The 22,083-nt window shown below is 38.5% G+C and overlaps 1 protein-coding gene across 2 annotated transcripts in view; it reads left to right on the top strand.

Moving 5' to 3' along the window:
• Window positions 1–17,321, top strand: part of ADCY2 (adenylate cyclase 2) — a 204,887-nt gene extending 187,566 nt beyond the window's left edge. The window contains exons 21-25 of one of the 2 annotated variants that reach the window (XM_042869933.1): window positions 5,838–5,984; window positions 7,515–7,622; window positions 9,656–9,770; window positions 13,770–13,894; window positions 14,854–17,321. In XM_042869933.1, the coding sequence (XP_042725867.1) occupies window positions 5,838–5,984; window positions 7,515–7,622; window positions 9,656–9,770; window positions 13,770–13,894; window positions 14,854–15,006 (648 nt within the window). In that variant the 3' untranslated portion in view covers window positions 15,007–17,321. Of the gene's footprint in view, window positions 1–5,837; window positions 5,985–7,514; window positions 7,623–9,655; window positions 9,771–13,769; window positions 13,895–14,831 lie in introns of both variants that reach the window. The other variant, XM_042869932.1, reaches the window with a different exon arrangement.
• Window positions 17,322–22,083: the final 4,762 nt, after the last annotated feature.

Raw genomic sequence — 22,083 nt, 5'->3', positions numbered from 1 at the left:
AGTACTTTAGTACTACCTGTAAACATTCACTTGATAGCTAATGTTGAATGAAAACTGCTGTGGGGTTCCTTTGAATCCAGTGAAGATGTTGGCTGAAAGCCAGGTTGGCTCAGCTCCGGCTTTCAGTTCAGGCATTAAACACAGCAAACCATCAGGAGATTGCTTTCTCATTTATGTGCTATTCCATCTCTGCTCCCCAGCAGAGCAACACCATCTGCTCACCCTTGTATTGGCAACTGGATTTATATTGTCATCCCTCAAGATTCTTGGGTTGAAATGAGCTTCAGTAAATTTAGTGAAGATGAAAAATGGTAGTCTGCTGAACTCTGGTTTCATGTCAGCTAAAATAAAAAGAAGTTGATGTGATTTTAGTGGCATCCCATTTAAAAAAAAAAAAAAACCTTGAGTTTGCTTTGTTTATCTTTAAACACAGTTTTCAAAGAAGCAGCAACCTCACAAATCCTTGGAAATATTAAGGAATATGAACATCAGTCACGTCTTGTCTTAGAATCTGCAAGGACATGTCAAGCATTAAAGCAGATTCAGTATGTTTGTTTTTTTATGTCTGAACACCTAAAAATAGATGACAGCAGGTCAAATCTTGTTTTATTTCTGTGGATGTTTAGATAATCAGATAATGAATTGAAATTTGTCTGCATCTTCCTCCGAGGCAAACACTCAATAAGGCTATATATATACTGTTGTCTATCTAATGGATGAATGTTACTTGTCCCAGAATTTTTTGCATGCAGTTGTATGAAGGAAATGGAAGACTAAGTATGCTGCTGAATGAAATGCTTCAGGAATGAAAGGGAAGAAAAAAGTGTGGATAAATGCTAACTGAGAGTACTAAGATTGTACTTTCAAAAAAGCAATTAAGGTCTTTTCATAACAGCACATAAGTTGAGTAATGTTGATGTGGTGAAAGTGAAATTATTTCAAAGCAGGTAAATGTAGTAGAAGTATGTTTGCTTTATCAGTCTCCAGAATTGGATTTTTTGCTTATTGACTGTACGCTGGATACCAAATAGGGTACTTTCCAGTTGACAGACAGAGGAACAAACATAAAACAAAAAGCAGGAAGCAGGGTTCTTCTGCAGCTGGCTTCTGCACCCTTCTCCTTTGTGCTGTAAGCATTCAGCTTCCCTATTACTAAGAAGCACTCAGGAAGCTTTCTTGCTGCGAGCTAACTTGAAAGCATGTTGCTGAGTTGAATACCAAGAGTAATCCTGTTTCATTAGCTGCAGAATGGAGCCAGCAGAAATTGTGCCCCAGACAAGCCAACTGCTGTAGCCTTCCATGAGCCGTATGGGGTGGGGACCAGTTGGCCTCCTTCATCCTGAGAAGGTCTGCACGTACTGAGAAGATGGGACAGTATAGAAAGCTTACCAGGAAGAATTCAGAAAAGAAAAAAAAAGAAAGAATTAATGGTAGAAGAGAGGGTGATTTTATTTGTGCTGAAAGAATGCAATTCCGTCCTGGAATTATATTGCATTTAATTTTCTGATTAAACATTTTGGAGAGTACTCTTTCATGCGAAATGCTCAAAGGAAAATTAAGACACCTGATTACCATAGCCTTTATTATTATGAATGATTGCAATAAACTAGCGGGGAATGTCTGCTTAAAATTGCCTGACATTTATTATGACAGCTGCAATTACCACTCATGGTTCTAAACAGTGCCATTTGTTGTTTCTATTCTGGTACTACGCTACAAAGCATTAGTAGGGATGGATGTTGCCTTACTGTTAAAGAAGAAGGAAGAGAAATGGGATGCTGTTGCTGTGCTTCAACATGATTAGTGTTCATATACAATTCTGTGTACTTGTTTTTGAGGTGGAGGAAAGAGTGATAACTCTTTAGAGGAAAGGAGGATTTCTCTTTGTAACACTAGGGCATGCAGTCCTTGTTTACAAGCTGTTTGTCCCTTGCTGCCAGCCAACAGTGTACAACACACTGACCCTTTCTGTGTCACAGCAGCATTTCTGTTCCCATCTATGTTCCTGTTTTTTGGTTACTCGTATCATTTTCCTTGTGATTGTGCATCGTGCAAGTTGCCATGATTTTTTCTGGGCTACACCTGCTTTCTGGGAAGACAGCAAAGGCACTTCCTAATCGCTAATGCCATCTGGGCTCTGCGTTTACGTTCTTCACTGGCAAAGAAGGCAGGCATTGCCATGCATCAGTGATTCAGTAACCTGCCTGGCCCAGGCACTAATCTTCAGCAGAAGTTCTAGAAGCAGCTGCACATTAATATATTATTCACCCATTCTGCTTTTGCATTTTGTAAATGTTAGGGCATATTTTCCTTCTGCAAAAACCTACTAAACACTTCATAGTTAGATATTTTTCTAGTATTCCCATAAATACTAAACTTTTTAATCCCCCAAGCTCCTGTCTTTCATGTTGGTAAATAGCAACAAGCTATACATACATATATATACACATATTTTTTTTTCCTTATTCAACCTGTAAATTTCTTATTTGTCTTCTGGTTCCTGAATTATGGAGTGGTAAGAAGAATCAGTTTTGTATCACTTGTGTTTCATATACATATCCAGAGAAGGATAGCAAAGCTGGTGAGGGGTCTGGAGCACAAATCTTATAAGGAGTGGCTGCGGGAGCTGGGGTTTGTTTAGTCTGGAGATGAGGAGGTTCGGGGAGACCTTATCCCTCTCTACAACTCCTTGAAAAGAGGTTGTAATGAGGTGGGGGTCAGCCTCTTCTCCCACGTAACTAGCGATAGGACTAGAGGGAATGGCCTTAAGTTGCACCAGGGAGGTTCAGGTTGGATATTAGGAGCAATTTCTTCTCAGAAAAAATGGTGAGGCAGTGGCACAGGCTGCGCAGGGAGGTGGTGGAGTCACCATCTCTGGAAGTGTTCAAGAAATGTGCAGATGTGGCACTGAGGGATGTAACTTAGTGAGCACATTGGTTGTCAGTTGAACTAGATGATCTCAGAGGTCTTTTTCAATCTTAATGATTCCATGATTCTACGATATTATTTAGTAGTATGTTTTTCTTGATCATATCTCTATGTAGATGGTTTCCTTTCCCTCTAAGGGTTCACTTCTAGGACGTAACAGGCATGAGTTATTATGAGTTGAATTTATATTCTCAGGTAAGTCATGGCATTCACTTCTGTGTACTGTTTCAAATAAGATGGCCTCTGTGACAAACTTTTCACAAACTTTGTAGCCTGTATCTATGAGCAATTCCTTCAGATTTTACTTTCTTAGGATGCAAAATCAGTGGGATTCAAGAAAGTAAACAAAACAGAAAACTGCTATCTAATGTTAATTTGATAAAATAAAACAAACCTTTACTATTAATTTACAGAATTGCTAGGATAATAGCATTGTGTATTAATGTTAGTGGCAGCATTACTGTTAATTTGGATGGATTTAATTTATTACATTTGTAAAGATGATAGGAATATTTATTTTGTTAGGTCAAGTTTCAAAAGTATATGTAATACCCACATTTTGAATGTTAATTATCTGCATTCTTTTGTGAGTGTTCTCATATCTCCCTCTGGTCTTCTGTATAACACTGTGAATTTCTCCTTCCGTTGCCAAGCCCTGTATTTTTGGTGCAATTTCTTCCCAGTTTTTAAAAAAATATGTGTAGCCTAGATTCCTTCATCCAGCACTGAAATCAAGATACTGGGAAGGTGACCTGAGGAAATGGAAGGAAAAATGAGATGAACAACATCATGTAACTTCTGTGCCTATTCTGCTAAATTAACCTAAGATGAGCACTCAGCATACCAGATTTTAAGTTTTGAATTTATTTAGAAGCAAACACTACTGTAGCTTTAGTGTAGACATGCCTGAGGTAAATTTGAAGTAGGTAGATGTGAACCAGAATGCAAAGGCTAAGTATTTGAGGAGCAGGTCTATAAATTTTTTCTGATGTTCCACTTCACTAATTTTGAGCTAGTTTGAGTGCAAAGACACTCAAGAGAGCAGCTGGTACACATCACTTCAGTGTTACAGAGTCTGGACCTGCGTTAATGTGTAAAGAGAGCATAGAGATGCTCAGGTCCCTCTGAAATGCTTAGAGTCAGAGTCATCCTGTATAGTTTCAGGCACCCCTCTTGAGTCCTTGCATTAGGAAAAGTGACCTCCATTTTTTCCTTATATCCAAGAGAGAGAAGCACTGTCTGAAAAGACTGTGCCTGTCTGGCAGTAAAATGACTTTCCAGATACACTTGTCCTAGAATGTCACTAGCCATTATACATAAGATGACATAGACACAGACGTAAGATGATTGTGCTCTCAAATGACATGCTTTATCTAGGTGTATTACTCAAATTCAGTTGATATCATCTAGCCAGCGGACTCTCCTTTCCCCTGTATTATTGTATGAATTAAATTGATATATTTTTTTTATATATAGACTTGAACACTGAAGGAGGAAATACACAAATTAATCCAATGTTTATGGGAATGGAACAAATAGATGACAGAGAAGTATTGCCAGTGTACTGGTTCTTTTCAATGGGCAGGATGCTTGAGGAGTTTCAAGGACATTGTGATTATATAATCCTTATGAAATAAAAGGGAAGAAAAGTCTTAGAGTGAACAATCTAGCTTCTCCAACTGCTCGTGTTCCTGTCTGTCTGTCTCACACCTGTTCTGGGCTGAGACAGTCAACAAGCTTTACCATTTACCATGACCAGTTCTGCTATTTTTCAGTTAACATCACCAACTTTGATTCACCGTGTCTGTGCACACTCATGTAGATTCACCACATTCTTTAAAAAAGGAAAGAAATATACTGCAAGCAAAATTGAAAAAACAAACTTTGGACAAGTAAAGAGGGAAAAAATATCTGATCCTTCTTGAAATTATAGAATATTCATCTTATTCACAAGAATATTGAAATCCATGCTCTACTCAAATACCTTTAACGGAATTTGGCATTATACTATTATTATTATATTATTATTAATATTATATATTATACTATTATATTATTATTATTATTCCTTATTATTGTGGTTACCTTTGTGTATGGATTTCCATACTTTTTTTATTAGTTTAATAAATAGTCCTTCTTTTCTTTTTTCAGGACATAAATTTGTCCTGAAAGCAGAGAGATTCTAATGATAGAGGACATTGGAAAGGAAACTGAGGGAAGGGATAAGGGGATTTGTTTTTATCATCAGAGGTTTCCTGTGGAGCAGAGGTGCTCTCATTTCAGTGCTCACAGAATGCTATGGAGAATGTGACACATAAGTAAGTTTAAGTTCAAGTGACTGATTTATCTCGTTAAGCCCCTTGTTATGGAAAAGAAAGGACAATTATTTTGTCCTATTAGGCATCTTGTCATTTTAGATTAGGATCTGTCAGGGTTGTGTCATATTATGCTTTTGTAGTGCTCTACTGTTGAGATTTTGCTTCAATTTTTTAGTTCTTTCTAGTTATTATAATGATACAGCTAATAAAAAATTAGAGACTGTTTTGCAAAATATAGTCTCAACCATGCAAGCCAAACCAAATTCACTACAAATCTCAAAAGTTATCCCTATCTAATAAATCAGTGAACATTTTATACTTACTGAGCAAATGTTCAGGCGGAAAAAAGGAGTAACTGTACAACACCAAAAAATTTTCAGCTATGTTGACTATGTTTAACAAGTCTGTATGGTGCTTAAAGATCAGTAAATGCCTCTAAATGCAAAAAATACTAGAACACTGTTTTAAAAGTTTCCATGCATGGCGCCGTCTTCCTTTTCAGAACTGGGTCACTGCCTATTATCATAGAACCTTCTTTAGAGCTGGGTATAACAAGTTTCTTTTCTCTTTTTTTTATTTTCTTTTGGACAGGATCTATATCATCAGTCATATGACTGTGTCTGTGTCATGTTTGCCTCTATTCCGGATTTCAAGGAATTTTATACAGAATCTGATGTAAATAAGGAAGGCTTGGAATGTCTCAGGCTGCTAAATGAGATCATTGCTGACTTCGATGATGTATGTACTTCTAACAACAATCAACATATGGTTTCAATCGTAATAACTCAGGGTATGCAACAGTAAGCAAACATACTTGAAAAGGAGAGTGGAAGAGCTGTCAGAAAAGAACTTTTGTATGTCTGGTCATGTAGAAATTGTTTCCAAAGAATATTAAAGGAAAAAGAGATTTATGTGGAATAAATGAACTATTGATCTGACATCATATTCTGTTGCTTTTCAGTCTCTATAGTGAGAATCCAATGCATATACATGATGGGGAAATTCTGCCCTTTATCTGCAGTTCACAAGGCACATTACATGCTGTATATTAACTGTTCCCAAATACTAATGCCAAAGGTAAAGTACCTAAGTTTGTGCCCTAAACTTTTACATCTTCGGAGAGCATCCAAAGCAGGATGTGAAGGTGCTGAAGAGTCTGAGAGCAAGATGTATGGAGGATGACTAAGGCCACTTGATTCAGCCCAGAGCAGCAGAGGCTGAGAGGAGGCCTCATGGGAGCTGCTGCTCCTCACGAGGGGAGTGGATGGGCAGCGTTGAGCTCTGCTCTCTGGTGACAGTGACAGAGCCTGAGGGAACAGCACAGAGCTGTATCAACGGAGGGTCAGGCTTGAGATTAGGAAAAAGTTCTTCACGAAGAGGGTGGTAGTTGGGGACCAGAACAGGCTCCCCAGGGCAGTGGTCACAGCCCCAAGCTGCAGGAGTTCAAGAAGCGTCTTGATGATGCTCTCAGTCATATATCTGATTTTTGGGTGGTCCTTTATGGAGCCAGGATTTGGATTTGATAATACTTGCAGGTCATTTCCATGATTCTATAACCTGCATTGTTTTGATTATACAACATGTTGATCAGTTGGTATGTGAATCACTCCTAGGAATGTATAGGTTATAACATTCCACTCTCCAAGCTACAGGCAAGTGCAGAGTGTATAACTACAGACTGTGAAAAGTCATATCTAAAGGTCTCACTGAGAACAGTATTTGTCTTCAAGTTGCTGGTGATAAAGATACCCAAAGAAGGTGTTAAGAGTGTGTCATGATTCAGAGAACACAGACTGGATTTGCAGTTCTGCAGCTGTGGAGGGAGTTTTAGCAGCAAACCCATTTTGATAACTTTGGAATGTTCAAAACAACCTGGGTTATGAATTAGAATTCTTACCATCTCAACTAGAAGAGATGCTTACTTTCAGAAAGCTGCTTGCGGCTTAACCATTGGCTCGCCAAGTGATTTGGTTCCACTATCAAATGAGTGTAAAGTCTACTGATTTTTAAGAGCTAAATGGACAGTAAGATGAAGTTCAGTCTCACTAATGAAAATCTAGTCCCTTTATGATAAAAGGGTATTTTAGGAGACATGATTTCCCTTTTTCTGGGAACTATTCCTGTATCCATTTTTTTGTCCATCCTTAAGGCCATCCTGTATATATTTGTGAATTAAAGTACTGATCTCTTGAATTCTGTTAGAGAAACAAGCACTTAGACTAAGAATGCTGTTGATCCCAATAATGAATAACTGTTCTCGTTTTCCAGTTATTGTCTAAGCCAAAGTTCAGTGGAGTTGAAAAGATAAAGACCATTGGAAGCACATACATGGCAGCAACAGGATTGAGTGCTACGCCCAACCAAGAACAGTATCAGGTACAGAAAAAAGTTCATGCTCAATAAAAATCATGCTCAAGTAAAGCCTAAAATTCTGTTCATTAAACAGCAGCCTACATATAACACTCTGGCCTCAATTTTATTTCTTACTGATCAAGTGTACGCTTTTATTTAGAAGTTTCTGAATTATTTTTTTTCACATTGCAGTTCTAAAATGCTGCCTCTTATTTGTTATGTCTAAATTTGGCCTTCTACTCTAAATATAATTCTGCATTTTATTGCTACATGCTGCAGCAGAAGTAACTGAACTTAGAGTCCAAAGGAGAGTGTTGGGATCACTATTTTCCTTTGAAAGTTGAGAGTGCAGGGTAGCCTTATTAACCATACACTTAAAGAACCTTCAGGCTCAATGCTTAAAGCAGATTCCTTTGTTTCTGATTTATTTAATGTAGTAGGATTGAGAACTGTGTGCAGTCAGTAGAAATGAAGTTCAGAGAAGCAATTCATAACTTTGAAACAAAAGCCTTCATCAGATCACTGGTGAGCAACAGAGACAGCAATAATGAATCAGTATGTTCCCTGATAAGGATTAACGTCGCCTGACAAACTCATGTTCCTTCTAAAGAGAAGCAATTAACACCTGAACTAGACCTTAGTAATCCTGAGGACAAAAAAAGAATAATTTCAAATTAGCCCTGACATTCTGTACAGGGAGGTGAAGAAAATGAAGCAAATGTAAGACCATAGATTGGAGAACACATAGAGGAGTTCTTAACCACTAGTAAATTTAGTGTGTGTGCTGCAAGAAATTGTATTGTTTGAGTTATTTCTGCAAATTATAAATCAGGAGATCCAAGTCTTAGTGTTCCTTTGGTGATTTAGTACACATTTTGAAATCCATCAAATCTTAGGTCTCTTCAGTCCAGATGCTGCAGATCCACAGATACTGCCGTACCTAGTGTGACAATGACTGCTAGGCATATTGCTGAGCACAGCCCCCGTTTCAATACAAGAACTCAGGGAAGACTAAGTGCCTAAAGACAGGGTCTCAATGTATCAGCTAGGTATGATACCATCTGTCTTAGCTAGGAGTGATCTCCAAAGGAAACAGAAAGGCTTAATTCATCTAAACAACAGCTGTGGCAAGAGCTGCTGTCCCACCAAGACTGATATATGTACTCTATGAATCATCTTACAAAGTTGTCATCTGTCCATCAGCTCTGAAACTTTATTTCAAGGAAGATTCAGTCATTTCTTATAGAGATCAGTAAGTCTAACTCTTAAGAAATCATTCTCTTGCCAAAATCCTATCCAGGGCTGTAGGAGCTTGAAAATCACTTCTCTCCTTAGCCTAAGAGGACTCAAACCAGTGCTTAGAATCAGGCTACACTGTTAGTATATGATAAAACATTAAGTCTATAGCCTTAGAAACTAATGTGCACCCTGGAATAGCAAATTATTGAACAGGGAATGGGTTGTCTTTCCCCTCTGTTCCTCCTGCATTTTGTTCATTTTCAGGTCTATTACAGTTCCCAGATATGCCTCCTTATCCATCTGCCAGATGAGATCAGCTGAGAAACTATTAAAACTGAATCTCACTGGAATGTAAGCATTAGCAAGGGTGCTGAAAAGTGCAGCAGTGAGAGGGAGGAGTCCCTGTGGGGCTGACCACAAGCACCACTTATTATTAAGAGACATAAAGCAGAAGCAGACACTCAGAGAAAATTAATGTACAAATCCTTGGCATGCATAGGCAGTGAGTGCTGGTAGAACAGATAGTGGCTAATCAGTTGCTTGACAGTCAAAATTTTATATTGAGTATGTTTTGAATGTATCAACTCTATACTGCCTTATCATATAAGTAAAGCGCAACATGGTCTATTGGCCATTGTTTGATTGAAGTGCTGCTGGAGAGGACATCATCTTATACATTAGTTTTCTGCTGCAGCCACCCTGGTGTTAGGATATCCCTGAGAGTTTAAGTGCTTTTGTGTTCAGGGTATTTTGGATGTGTTCTCACAGGAACTAAAGCTACATAAAAATGATTTTATTCTGTTTGTTTGGCAATTCAGGAACCTGAACGACAGTATATGCACATAGGAACCATGGTGGAGTTTGCATTTGCCTTAGTGGCGAAACTGGATGTCATAAACAAGCATTCTTTTAATGACTTCAAGTTACGAGTAGGTATGTATTTTTGAGAATATGGAAGAGGGGGAGAATGTAGTGTGATGTTCAAGCAGATTAAAGCATTACTAGAACTAACCAACAGGGCCAGGAAAGTAGATGGCATCACCTTTACCCTGCTTAAAGGCAGTGTCGATGGCTTTGCCAGTGAGCACAGCTGCTGCTGTGGCAAGATGTGTTTCAAGGCAGGAACTCAGAAGAAGCAGCATCACTAAATAAAGAATGCTTGGAAAATACAGCCCCGTGGGTCCAAGTGGTTCTATGGTAACTGTAATAATTATTCCAGATGTTGTTGACTATATACATTTTTAAAGCTTTTCAGTACCAAAGGAGATACTAGGCAGGGCTTTGCAAAACTATGTGAATGACTTTGGAGGACAGCACCTAAAAGGCACAAATGAGGCTGGAGTTTGAAATACTTTAGACGTACTAAATTCAAGCAAGCATACAGTAATGCTTCCTTCCTGCTGTTTAACACAGGAGGATATTTCACTTATTTGTTATTCTGTGTTTATTGACAAATAAGAGCAAAGATGTCCAGCTGTTGATATTCATTAGGATATTTATTCTATCACTTATATTTCAGCTTCTTATTGCTTCCCTTTGTGCTCCACAGCATTAAAAATAAATAAATAAATACACAGTTGCAGTAAGTCATGGGAAGGATGATGAAATAAATGAATTCAGATCTGATCAAAAACCATATGCTCCAAGATGCTTATTTCCTGATCGCAGTACATAGCAGTTTTACAATGCAATATGTAACTTGGAAAGTGTGAAATGAAAGCATTAAATAAATGCTGGATACCCACAAATCTTATAAACATGACTGAAGTATCCAACAGTTGTTCTCCTTCCTTGTTTTTATTGCTGTGCTGCTTGCTTTTCTTCTTGCTTGGTCTTACATTTATTTTACAGTGCCACCCACTGGTTCTGCTTGCTACTTTCTGACCTTCCTTTTTGTTTCATATTCATTGCCATAGTTAAAAAATGAGAAAGCACATCTGAAGTATGCCCCATCCTCGTTGTGTTCCAGAACTTGATGAGTTTATAAAAAATGTGTAGAGATAGTATATTTTTGTACAGAATAAGAGTTCTCTTTGTGCCATATATAATGCTACATACTTGCTAACAAAGTGTTATGTCAATATACATACTGAAACTGCAAACTGATTATATCAATGCTGACTCTTATCAAGTAGGGATTAAGAGGTGAACCTTCTAGGGGAAAAACATACCTACTTGTGATTTAAAAACATTTGCTGGATGCTCTGTAGAAGTTATACTCATTTGCTTCATGAAATAAAGAACAGGAGAAAAAAAAAAAAGTAAAGATTACACTATGTCAAAAGCTGCTTTTGTAGCATTAAGCACTAACAGAGTTTGCCTGAAAATCATTTTTTGTGTGTGCAGAATGAATTAAGATGAGTTAAAGAGAGCGTAAAGTGCCTGATGGTTTTTGAGCAGTCTTTTGTGGTTGTTCTGCATCGTGTTTTCTGGACTGCACACAAACTGTCTGTTTTCCAAGTTCTAGCCACCATATAATAAAAAGGATAAAAGAAAAAAAAAAAAAAAAAAAAAAAAAAAAAGGAATAAATCTTGTTTGCCAAATCTTAAGAATCTTATGACAGGGCTGTTGCTCAGGGTTTTGTTTCATTGGTTGGATTAATTAATTTATTAATTTATTTATTTTTGCTAAATGAGTCTAAAACAATCTCTGAGAAAACTAAAGAAATAACATGTTCCAAATGGAGGGTAACAAAAAAACCAAAAAGCAGCAGCAAAGATTAAATCTTCAAAGGTACACAGGTCCCAGACTGGCACTTTTGCCACCTTAACACACTATAGACATCACTGAGTTCTTCATGCCAACATCCCACCACCACTTATGGTTATGAAAGCACCTGATATCCATAGCAACTGCAACCACAGAAATGCATCTTCCTCTGATGTAATCCCCACTTTAAGGACTTAAACCCAAACTGCCATTTGTAAAAGCTTTTCTCAGCCAGCATTCAACCCTAAAATGTTTGCAGCTCACTTGACATGTTGGTTTTCAACCTTAATTTGCTGTAAATGCCAAAAAATGCTAGTTGTGCCTTGGGAGGTACATAGCCTGATGTTCTCAGGCAAAAGAGCACCTAGGTGATATTTCAGGCATTTGTTCCCTTCTGTTAGTATACTTTCATGGAAACTTTTGCAGAAGTGCTACTTCTTTTCAAATTGGAATAGAGTCTGACATATTGTTTTCCACATAGGCTGATAGGACGTTTCTCAATGTTGTAGGCGAACAGTTTTGTTCCTGCTTTTGTCTAAGACTGCTCAAGCATGGAGATCAGTTTCCTGGAGAATTCCTTGAGCGCAAGCTGTTGGATGCTTTGGAGTGAGATACTTACCCTCTGTCAGTCCTGCTGAATTGTGCTTGCTGAACAGCGTTCTCATTTTCATGAAATAATTTAACCTCATTTAGTATGAGAGAAAAAGACAGGCTGCGTCTTATTTTGTTAAAGAATTCACTTTCTGTTCCAGCCTTTGCCTCAACACGTGTTTATGTGTCACACAAGGGAGCTATGCACTAGCAAGAGTCACTTAGGGCAACACATGCCACAATGATTTCATTGCCAAATCACATTCCTAGGAGGTACTAGCAGAACTTTTCATGAAGGAGGAGGGATCTGAACCTGGTTCTTCAGCCCCTGAGGGTATCACTCAGACCATGAGCGGAGATGGGTCAGAAAAAAGGGAAAAGAAGTCACTTCCTGCTCATTGCATTGTGGGAAAGTCACACTGCACCATCCTAATTTCTGAACCATAGCATAGTGTATACCACACACATCTCTTCAATATCCGAAGGCAGGAAAAAATACCTATGACCTGGAATTAATGCACTATTGCAAAGCAAGTCCCTCTTTATGTTTAATCCCAAGTGCCTTTAGAGATTACATACTTTTCCATTTTTCTCAATTTAATTGGTACAGAACCTTTTTCAGAGTTTTTACAGCCTGGTTGTTACTCATGGTACTACACTGCATGTGATCTGTATTAGATGAGCTGCTCTAAGGTGCCTCCATGCTACAATTGTACTTTAATTTCACTGCATAGATATATCTCTATTGCTGGTTTCTGTCAAGGAATAAGTAGAAGTCAGTTGTGATCTTTTGATTAGGGGATAATTTTAGAAATCCAGACTGTTCATCACAGCAGGGTGCATTTCTCACTGAATATTTCCTGCTTGTTGGTAAGTGTAATTTTAATTATAGTGCATTTGATGCTAGTTAGTGACAGTGCTTTTGATATTGCCTCCTGCTTTGCTTCCCTACTAGAAGCATACAAGTCAGTTCCTTTGCATCTCTTAACACAGGATGCAAATTGACCACAAGAGAAAATGTGCCCAGGATGGAATGGGAACTATACTGTGTCATTCTTCTCTCTTAGCATCTGCATTTCAGAACTAGCAAATTGTTATTTGTACTCTATGCTTAAGGAATACACATACTACAATATTGGAAATAATATAAGCAATCCAGCCTTCGGAACAAGGATTCAAATCCTTGCAATTTATGCACAGTAATTTATTCTACATTTATGAAGCAAAGAGTACTGTAAAATGCATTTGATTTGACTATTGATTATTTCAGAGAGAAGTCCTTTTCACTGAAAGTAGAAATAAGAAATTTCAGTATATCTGTTTTCCCAGAGGAAGCTGCTCTTCCTGCAGAATATTTCTCATGCCATGTAGTAAAGGTTGAAAATATCAAAATTATTCAGGATAGAAAGGAGTTGTAAAACTAAAGTTAGATTAACTTTTGACATTTCTATAACATTCTCTTGCCATAAGGGGTTGATAAAACATTTGTGAACAGGCTATCGGTTGCTGTACCCACTGATCAACATGGACCAAATACTGTGGTGTCCATTGACTTGATAAGTTGCCAAGTGTGCTACTTGTCATCATCTGGTAAATATTCTTTTATAACATAAAGTTTTTATGTTTTTCAGGTATTAACCATGGACCTGTAATAGCTGGAGTAATTGGAGCTCAGAAACCACAATATGATATCTGGGGTAATACAGTAAATGTGGCCAGCAGGATGGACAGCACTGGTGTCTTAGACAAAATACAGGTAGTCTTGTTTTGGTGCCGGTATTTATCTTAACAATGCTTAAAAATCATCATATGTTCGTACACCAAAGGGGTTTGTATTTTGGGGGCTGAAGATGCCTACCGTAAAAATGACCTTTCAGAAGAAATGGATCTCAGTCAGGAACATAAAGAATTAAAGTTCATGGAAGAAAAATGGGAAGAGAATCAAAACTTTATATTCACCCTACAGAGGAATACAATGGAGGAAATTATGCATTTCCTAGAAACGTAGCACCAATTTAAGAGGGGCGTTGGGCAAAATCACATTTGTATTCTCTGAATTTCTAAACTGGTAAAATATTAGCTACATTATTTGTGAAGGGTATTCTTGATGTTAATTATTTCTGAAGGAAAAATGTCCATAACTACATATATCAAGTTAAATCCATAAAGCAGTGATGAAATGTTATTTTGTTGAAACGTGCAGATTAATAACCTTTATGGTTTACTATCTGAATAGATTATGACAGACCTGTATAGAAAAGACCTTCATTTACTAATCTTCCAGGGATTTCATATTCAGGGATCACATTTTAATTTTCTTCCTGGTATGCCTTGCAGCACTTTGGTATCCCACCAGGTATGTGACCGACACCACTCAGACTCTGTGATTGAGACCATTCAGAAGTAAACAGTGCAAAAGTAGAGCTACCTACTAGGTGTTGGCCAAGCCTGAAAATAGGAGGGATCTCAGAGCAGTGATATCTACAAATACTTGTTTGCATCACAAAGAAACACAGCTAGTCTGAGAAAGCTGATGCTGTTGATGAATAACCTCTGCCCTGGTGTACTTGCACCTGAAATGGCAGTACTGCTTCAGTTTTGGTTCACAGTCAGTTAGACTGACTAGTCCTGTTAGTCAGGACAGATATTTTCTTTATATTCTGCAAGGTGATTCTGCTTCACTCTTTTTTCAGTGTTGGTTTTGTCTTGATGCAGGTTACAGAAGAGACAAACAATGTCCTGCAAACACTGGGGTACATGAGCACTTGCAGAGGAATCATAAATGTAAAAGGAAAAGGAGAACTGAAGACATACTTTGTACATACAGAAATGACAAGATCCCTTTCACAAGGGAATGTGGCATCTTGAAGAATGCTTGTACATGTCATTGATACCATATTTTCAGGAAAGTATCACGCACTTTTTAACTACATTTTGGCCCTTAACATGCGTGCTATTTTCTGATATGTGGCACTTATTTTAATATGGCTGCAGAATAGTCCCATGAGCCATCATTTTGCACCTTGATATTCCTATGTTCAAGGACAGTTGTGATGTACACTATAGGACTGGAAGATTGTACTGCAACTTGCACAGTTATTCCAGGACAAGAAAAGAAGGAATAGGATAAGGAGGTAACTCATCCTGAAAGGACTAAAACGAGATGTTGGTGACAAATATGGGGAAAAAAGGCAATAAAGCTAGGGGTGCATACTATTTCCTGATGCATGGTGTTTTCTGGAAAATACAGTCGCTCCCCAATAGCATCCACTAATCTGGTATTAAAGCATACAGTATTTGTAAATAGGTTTACTCGATCCACACATGAGTTGGATGTGATCACCAGTTGCATCTCATAGCCAGGGACACGTTGGGTGGCTTGCTGGCATTCTTTCTGAAGAGAGAACTAATAATGCTGGAATAGTTTTGTACAAACGTGTCAAATGTTTTGAAGCAATTGTCTTTTGTAAGGTTAATTCATTAAAGGTTTATATGTAATTTGTCTTACTGTTGCTGTCTCTTAGTTTTGCTTCCTTTTGTGGCTTCTGTACCTCTACACCTGAGCATCTTCTGCTGCAGCTGCTGTATTTTATTCAGTGATTAGATATTGAAGCAGGCTGTGGCCAGCTATCTCCTCAGCTTAGGTCATTAATATCTGTAAGATTTGCTTCTGCCTTTCAGAAATTGAATCAACTTTTTTGTCTTCAGTCTTTCTTAGTATCCTAGGCAGTCCTTTGGTCCCTAGGTGACAGAGAAGACTTCAAGTCCCAAACATGAATGAGAACGAAGTGGAGGATACTGGAGACATAAGCAGTGTTGCTACTCTGCAACGGGCCTGCAGTGCTTAAACAGTAACTAAGAGAAGATGTAGGAAAAAGGAAACATTTGTGTTTTGTACTTTGACCACCTCATCTGCCCTTGCATGCCTTTCACTTATCTTTACAGTGCCCAATTTCATGGGATATTTAAAATAATCAAATTTATCAGAACATAATTGATACAGTCTGTCTATTTTTGAAGATACAAAAAATTGCTATTTTGTGGATATTCAAGATCAATTTAAATCTTGTTGAATAGTAACTTGCAGATTTTCACAGGTGAGCAAATGTGAGAGACTGAAAAAGCAGGTAAACATGCTCCTTTGAAGGCACTACAAAGATTATTTTTGTTTTGCCATTATCGGTACTTGATATCAACGTGTTTTTAGTCATGATAACAGGCTAACAAACCAAAATTAATAAGTCTCACACTCAAAAATATAGCTATAATATTTTTTCTGTCATGGTATTGAAATGTAAAGAGCATTCATTGAACAATCTTTCAGATTCCATATTCGTGAAACATTTATATACATTTGTATTGCATTGGTGTCCTTTCAGAAGGAGTTCCCAAAATATTCCCAATACAAATGGCATCAGGCTGCACAGTCTCATTGAGTGAGGTGAGGTTACCAACAGCCGCCAGCTGCCCTCTAGCAAATTGGAATAGCAGTCAGTCTTGAAATGTCTACATTTGAAATGAAATAGACACCTTGAATTTTTAAAATTTCTTAAAAATTAAATTACATTGGGAAAAGTAGAGAACAACTTAGATTTTGAATGTACTCTGAGCCTTTAAAACCGTTCTAGTGTTATCACAGGTCAAAGCAATCATTTCTTACTGTGAATGAAAACCCTGTAAGTTGATTATATTGTACTGTCATATCTGTGTGCAACTGTCAGGTATAATCTGTACATTCAGGGTTTTGTTTTCATTTGTATTCTTGCACATTCTGTGCACCATTAGTAAACTGTGTACCTAATTTGATAGACTTGTTTCTATAATTTTTATAAAAGTTAAAGTATATAATATTTCTGTAACCCATAAAACATTAAATTATTTGAATAGCTGTGAGCTGACCGTTCCAACGAAGTGTAAAGCTAAGTATGTGCCCTCCAAGAACGTGTTGATAATGCCCTTGTCTGTGACACTCTGGTGCCCTTGTAATACTCTGGTATTCTCTCATTTTGTACTTGCATTCTAACTCTCGCTACTGTGTAGCCAAATCCTGCTAAAGAACAAAAAAATGGGCAAAAGATGAATATACGTGTAGTATGATGCCCAAAGAAGGGTGCATATTATCCTTTCTCCAGCCTTTAGTTGCTGAGTATTATTATCTTTCTAGTGCCAAGAAGCTATTTGTATCCAATAAATATTTTTTGTCTTCCAAAGCACTTTACATCTACTGTCTATACTGTTTTATTCTTCCCCTGTCTAGACAGACCCGGAGATCCTCTTTCTTCCTCTCTTGCAGAAATTTTATATTCCGCAGTAACTGGATATAACACTGCTTGAGTGTCACTGTATAACTTGAAAGTTTTCTGATGATCGTATTTTCTGCGTAACTTTAAGGTTCGAGTTCTACAGCTTCCATGCTGATGCTGCAGTTCGCAGGTCGCCAGCGAGTCACCAGGGTCATGAGTTTCAAAAAGCTGAATGCAAGAGTGCTCAACAACATGAGGTAGCAGCCACACAATGAATATAAGCGTGATTCACTGTGATCTGGGAAAATGAAACCCAAACATGAACACTTTGGGAGCCTGCTGCATTTCTTTATCAAAGACAGTGCTGTGTGCCAATTTATGGAGGACTACCAAGGGGCAGGAAGAAAGACTAGGCTTGCAGATATTTTTCTTGACTACAGAAGTAGTTGTGATCACCTGTAAAGTAATGCTATTCAAATGCTGTTTCCAGAAACAAACATTAGCATCCTATCTATCCTGTATGCACAGCATTATTAATTCTCTTCACATTCCTTTAACGGTTTATCTACTTCATAAACTATCTACAGACCTTACCTTTTTCCACTGCGGTGCAGGTAGCAGTTCAGCCTACTCATTTCTAAACAGAAGGCTGTGCACATTCATAGGCAGAGGTGTTGAAAGTCTGTCATTGTTTTCAGAACCTTGTATCAGGACAAACAATTAGGCATATCATCAGGAATGTTTATATGCTGACAGATTTAGTTTTACATGATGATTACCTTGTCCTTTGATAATTAATTTTCCTTTTGGTTGTACTTCAGTATGAAGTTTTTTTTTTTCTTCCTGCAAGAGACAGTCTGTCACTCATTCAGGGCCTTGAAAAAACAAGCACTTGTGTGAGATGAATGGCTTGACTTGAGGACCAAACCTATTACAGCAGAAACTGGACAGTTTTAGAGTCATCTGTGCTTCAGCTTCTTTTTCAAGGATGATGGCTCACAGCATTTGTTGGAAAGGCTGTCTCTCTTTCATGGCTCAGGAATACTGAGTCATGGCATTCTGATACATGTTGAGGCCAAACAGCAAGGAGAGGAACTGAATTGCTGAGCTTTGATTTAACAGCTGCCTAGCCATCTCTGCTGTAAGTGCCACCAGCTTGAAACAGGTATGTCACCTTGCAGTAGGAAGACTGCTACTGTGTTTTTTCTGCATTTCAATAGCTTGTTTAGTTACATGTCATCTGTCTTCTTGGGTCCATCCTATCACCATCTCTGTCTCATTGTCTCCCCTCTGACCATTTGCCTTGCCAAATTAATTTGATAAATTTTCTTGCTAAGTTTTTCCAACAACCAGTTTGATATTTCAGAACGCTCATCCTGCCTTTGAGACATTGTTATAAGTATAAAAGCTATAAGGAGGGGAGCAGAAGTGAGAGAATAGTTCAGTTGGAAGGAACATTCAGAGATCATTTAGCCCAACTTGCCAAAGCATTCCAGGGCTCACCAAAAGCCAAGGCATCTTACTGAGGGCATCGTCCAAATGCTTCTTATCCACTGAAAGCCATAGGGCATCAGCCACCTCTCTAAGAAGTCTGTTCCAATGTTTCATCACTCTTACAGTAAAAAAAGGCATTGTGCTTTGTGCTTTTCCCACGTGTTCTGTCATTGGTGACCAGGAACTACAGCCTGGCACCTCACTCTGCACTTCCCCTCCTTAGGGACCTGCAGAGAGCAATGAGGTCACTCCTCGGCCTCCTCCAGACTAGACAGCACAAATGTCCTTTTACCAGCCTTGTTGCCTTCCTCTAGATGCTTTCAAGGACCTTAAAATTCATTTTATACTGTGGAGCAGCAGATCTGCATGTAATATTCAAAGCGAGGCCACATCAGTGTTAAATAGACAAGGAGAATCACCTCCTTGGATCAGTTGGCTATGCTGTGTTCAGTGCACCCCAAAATGCAATTTGTCCACTTGTCCACCATTGCATTCTGCTGGCTCACGCTGTCACTGACATCCCCAAGGCCATTCCTCCTGAGATGCTCTCCAGCCATTCTTCTCCCAGTCTGTACCTGCATCCATCCCAGTTGCAGAACCTGGCATTTTCCTTTGTTGAAATTCATGCTACTGATCATATCTAATCTTCCAATCTTATCTAGATCCCTCTGATCCCTCCAGAGTCAACACCGCCTCCCAGTTTAGTATCATCAGCAAACCTGCTAAGGATGCATTGAGCTTCTGCATCTAGATCACTGATAAAAAACATTAAATAGGACTGGTCCCAGAACTGAGCCTTGGAGAGTACTCTACTGACCAGCTGCTACTGACCAGCTGCCAGTCTGATGTAGCCCCATTCACATGTAGGACACTTTAAGCTCTAAAATTCAGATCATCACCCAACATAGTGTGAACCTGTTTATCACACCATTGCACAATTTGTCCAAAAGGATGCCATGAGAGACAGTATCAAAGAATATGTGCAATGCCTCTCCTTCACCCACCAAGTGGTTAGAGGACTTTTCCATTTTGGCTATGTTCCTTAAATACCTTTCAGTATCCCCAGGATAACCTTCTCCATAACTTTTTCAGGACCAAAATGAGACTACTAGGTCTGTAGTTTCCTGGATCTTCTCTCATGCCCTTACAATTCTGTGACCACCGATGGAAAGTCACTGCTTCTCTGGTCACAGTCATTCAACACAAAAGACCAGGCAGTCCAAGATCTATCATTAATACTAAAAACTAAGGCAAAAAGTCATTCAATGCCTTCACCGCTTTCTCATCCCTATTTGTTAGCTGACCATCAAGTATCAGTGCAGTGTTTTCCTTAGACCTCCTGCTGCTACTGACATACTTAGAAAAATATTTTTTGTGTATCTGACATCACAGTAGCCACTGTCAACTAAGATAAGCTTTGGTTTTTCTCACTCTTTTCCCTGCAGATGCAAACTGCCACCTTGTACTCTCCCTCTGAAGCCAGACTTTGCTTCTAAAGCTCATATATTTTCTTTTTCTGCCCTAGTTCCAGGAGGATTTTCCTATTCTCAAACAACAGACCCAGGGTGGCTCCTCTTATAGTTGGTTCACTCAGTACTTGTGACAGGATGTTATCTTAAACATGCTTCAGAAATTTTCAGACATACTTGTCATAATAGTATGATATTCCAAGTTTATGTTTGGGAAGGTGAAGTCTCACATAAGGACGAGATAATCAATCCCAAAAAATCCCCTAATTGCCTATAGCTCGTCTATGCTACTGTCCTGGGTGGGCAGTAGACAGTAGACACCTAGAACAACTTCCACTTTGTTACCTGTCTCCTTAATCCTAATCCAGAAGCTCCCTGCCACATCATCCCTAACGTCAATGACCATACAGTCTAGTCTCTCCCTTATGTACAATTGCAACACCTCCCCCCAGCCTGCCTGGCCTATGCCTCCTGAACAGCTGAAAATCTTCCATCCCAGCATTCAGTCATGGGACTCATCCCTCCAAGTCTCACAATAGTATCAGTGCTCTGGGAGAGGAGCAAATCTTCCAGTTCATCCCATCTGTCTTTCATACTATGTGCATTAGTATATAAGCATTTCAGAATGCTCCTGAATATGCTGTGTTCTTTGGAATGACACAGATGATCCCATTAGCCTTGCCTCAGAGAGTGCCACATCATCCTTTGACATAACCTCAGTGCTCCTAATGGTATCCCCTTCCCTTATTGATCCTAGTTTAAGTCCTCTCAATCAGTCTTGCCAAGTTAAAGGATAAGAAACATTTTCCCCACTGAGATAGGTGGAAACCAACTGGCACCAGATCATAGATGTCTTGTCTTGAAGTGTTTTCCATGTCTATAAAACCCAGCAGGTGGATGCACCAGTCCTGGAGATAGGTATTGAGTCACCTATGACTGCTTCCTGCTGCTTCTTCACAGCACCAGTCTCAACTTTGCTGCTTAGAGGTTACCTGACCCTGATGGGAAAACTTGCAAATACCTCTTCTTTCATCTTTTCAAATCTCTTGTCTGCCACACCGAGAGCAGAATCAGAGAGAAACATTTCAAATGTGACTTCAGGAATCCTGTGTACCTTAGTTTAGACTTCTGGTGAACAATTTCTTGTGGCTGTATTTACAGCTACAGCTTCAGCTGAACTGCTTTTTATAGTTTGCAGTCACTTGGTGCTCGTACTAAACTACAAAACAGCACTTGCACAGTGGCATCTCTGTGTAGGAAGCTGATGTCAGACAACTATTGTTTAAAACTCCACTGCTCACATATTCTGTGGTAATTTGACTAATGTTACAAGGAGAACCCAAATTGGTAGAGGGATATTATTAGATAAGCAGATGGAAATTGTAATGAATGATTAAAAGTCTATAGAGTACAAATTTCTCACCATTGCACTAGGAAAGAAGCAAGATGCTAGTTACATTTTTCAGTTTATTAGTGAATGGAGGATGGAAGCCATATAGTAGAAATGGGAAGTTTACATCAAATGTGGGCTCAACATGCCTATAGGAATTGGTTATGAAGATTTAGGTATCCTGAATGCTTTGTTTGTTTTTAAATTGATGTTCAGTTAAAAATCAAGATGTCCGAAAAACTCCTGTTTCGAAACAGCTTGCAAAAAAATACTAACAATTATAATAATGGCAGTATTGCACCTATGGCACTAACACTGCAATTGCCAAAACAAGTAGCAACACGATAGA

This window comes from Lagopus leucura, unplaced genomic scaffold, assembly GCF_019238085.1.
Source record: "Lagopus leucura isolate 7727_CA_CO unplaced genomic scaffold, USGS_WTPT01 Super-Scaffold_100002, whole genome shotgun sequence".
NCBI classification, from domain to species: Eukaryota; Metazoa; Chordata; class Aves; order Galliformes; family Phasianidae; genus Lagopus; species Lagopus leucura.
Note: the sequence above shows the minus strand (reverse complement) of the source record. Positions and strands in the feature narration are given on the sequence as shown.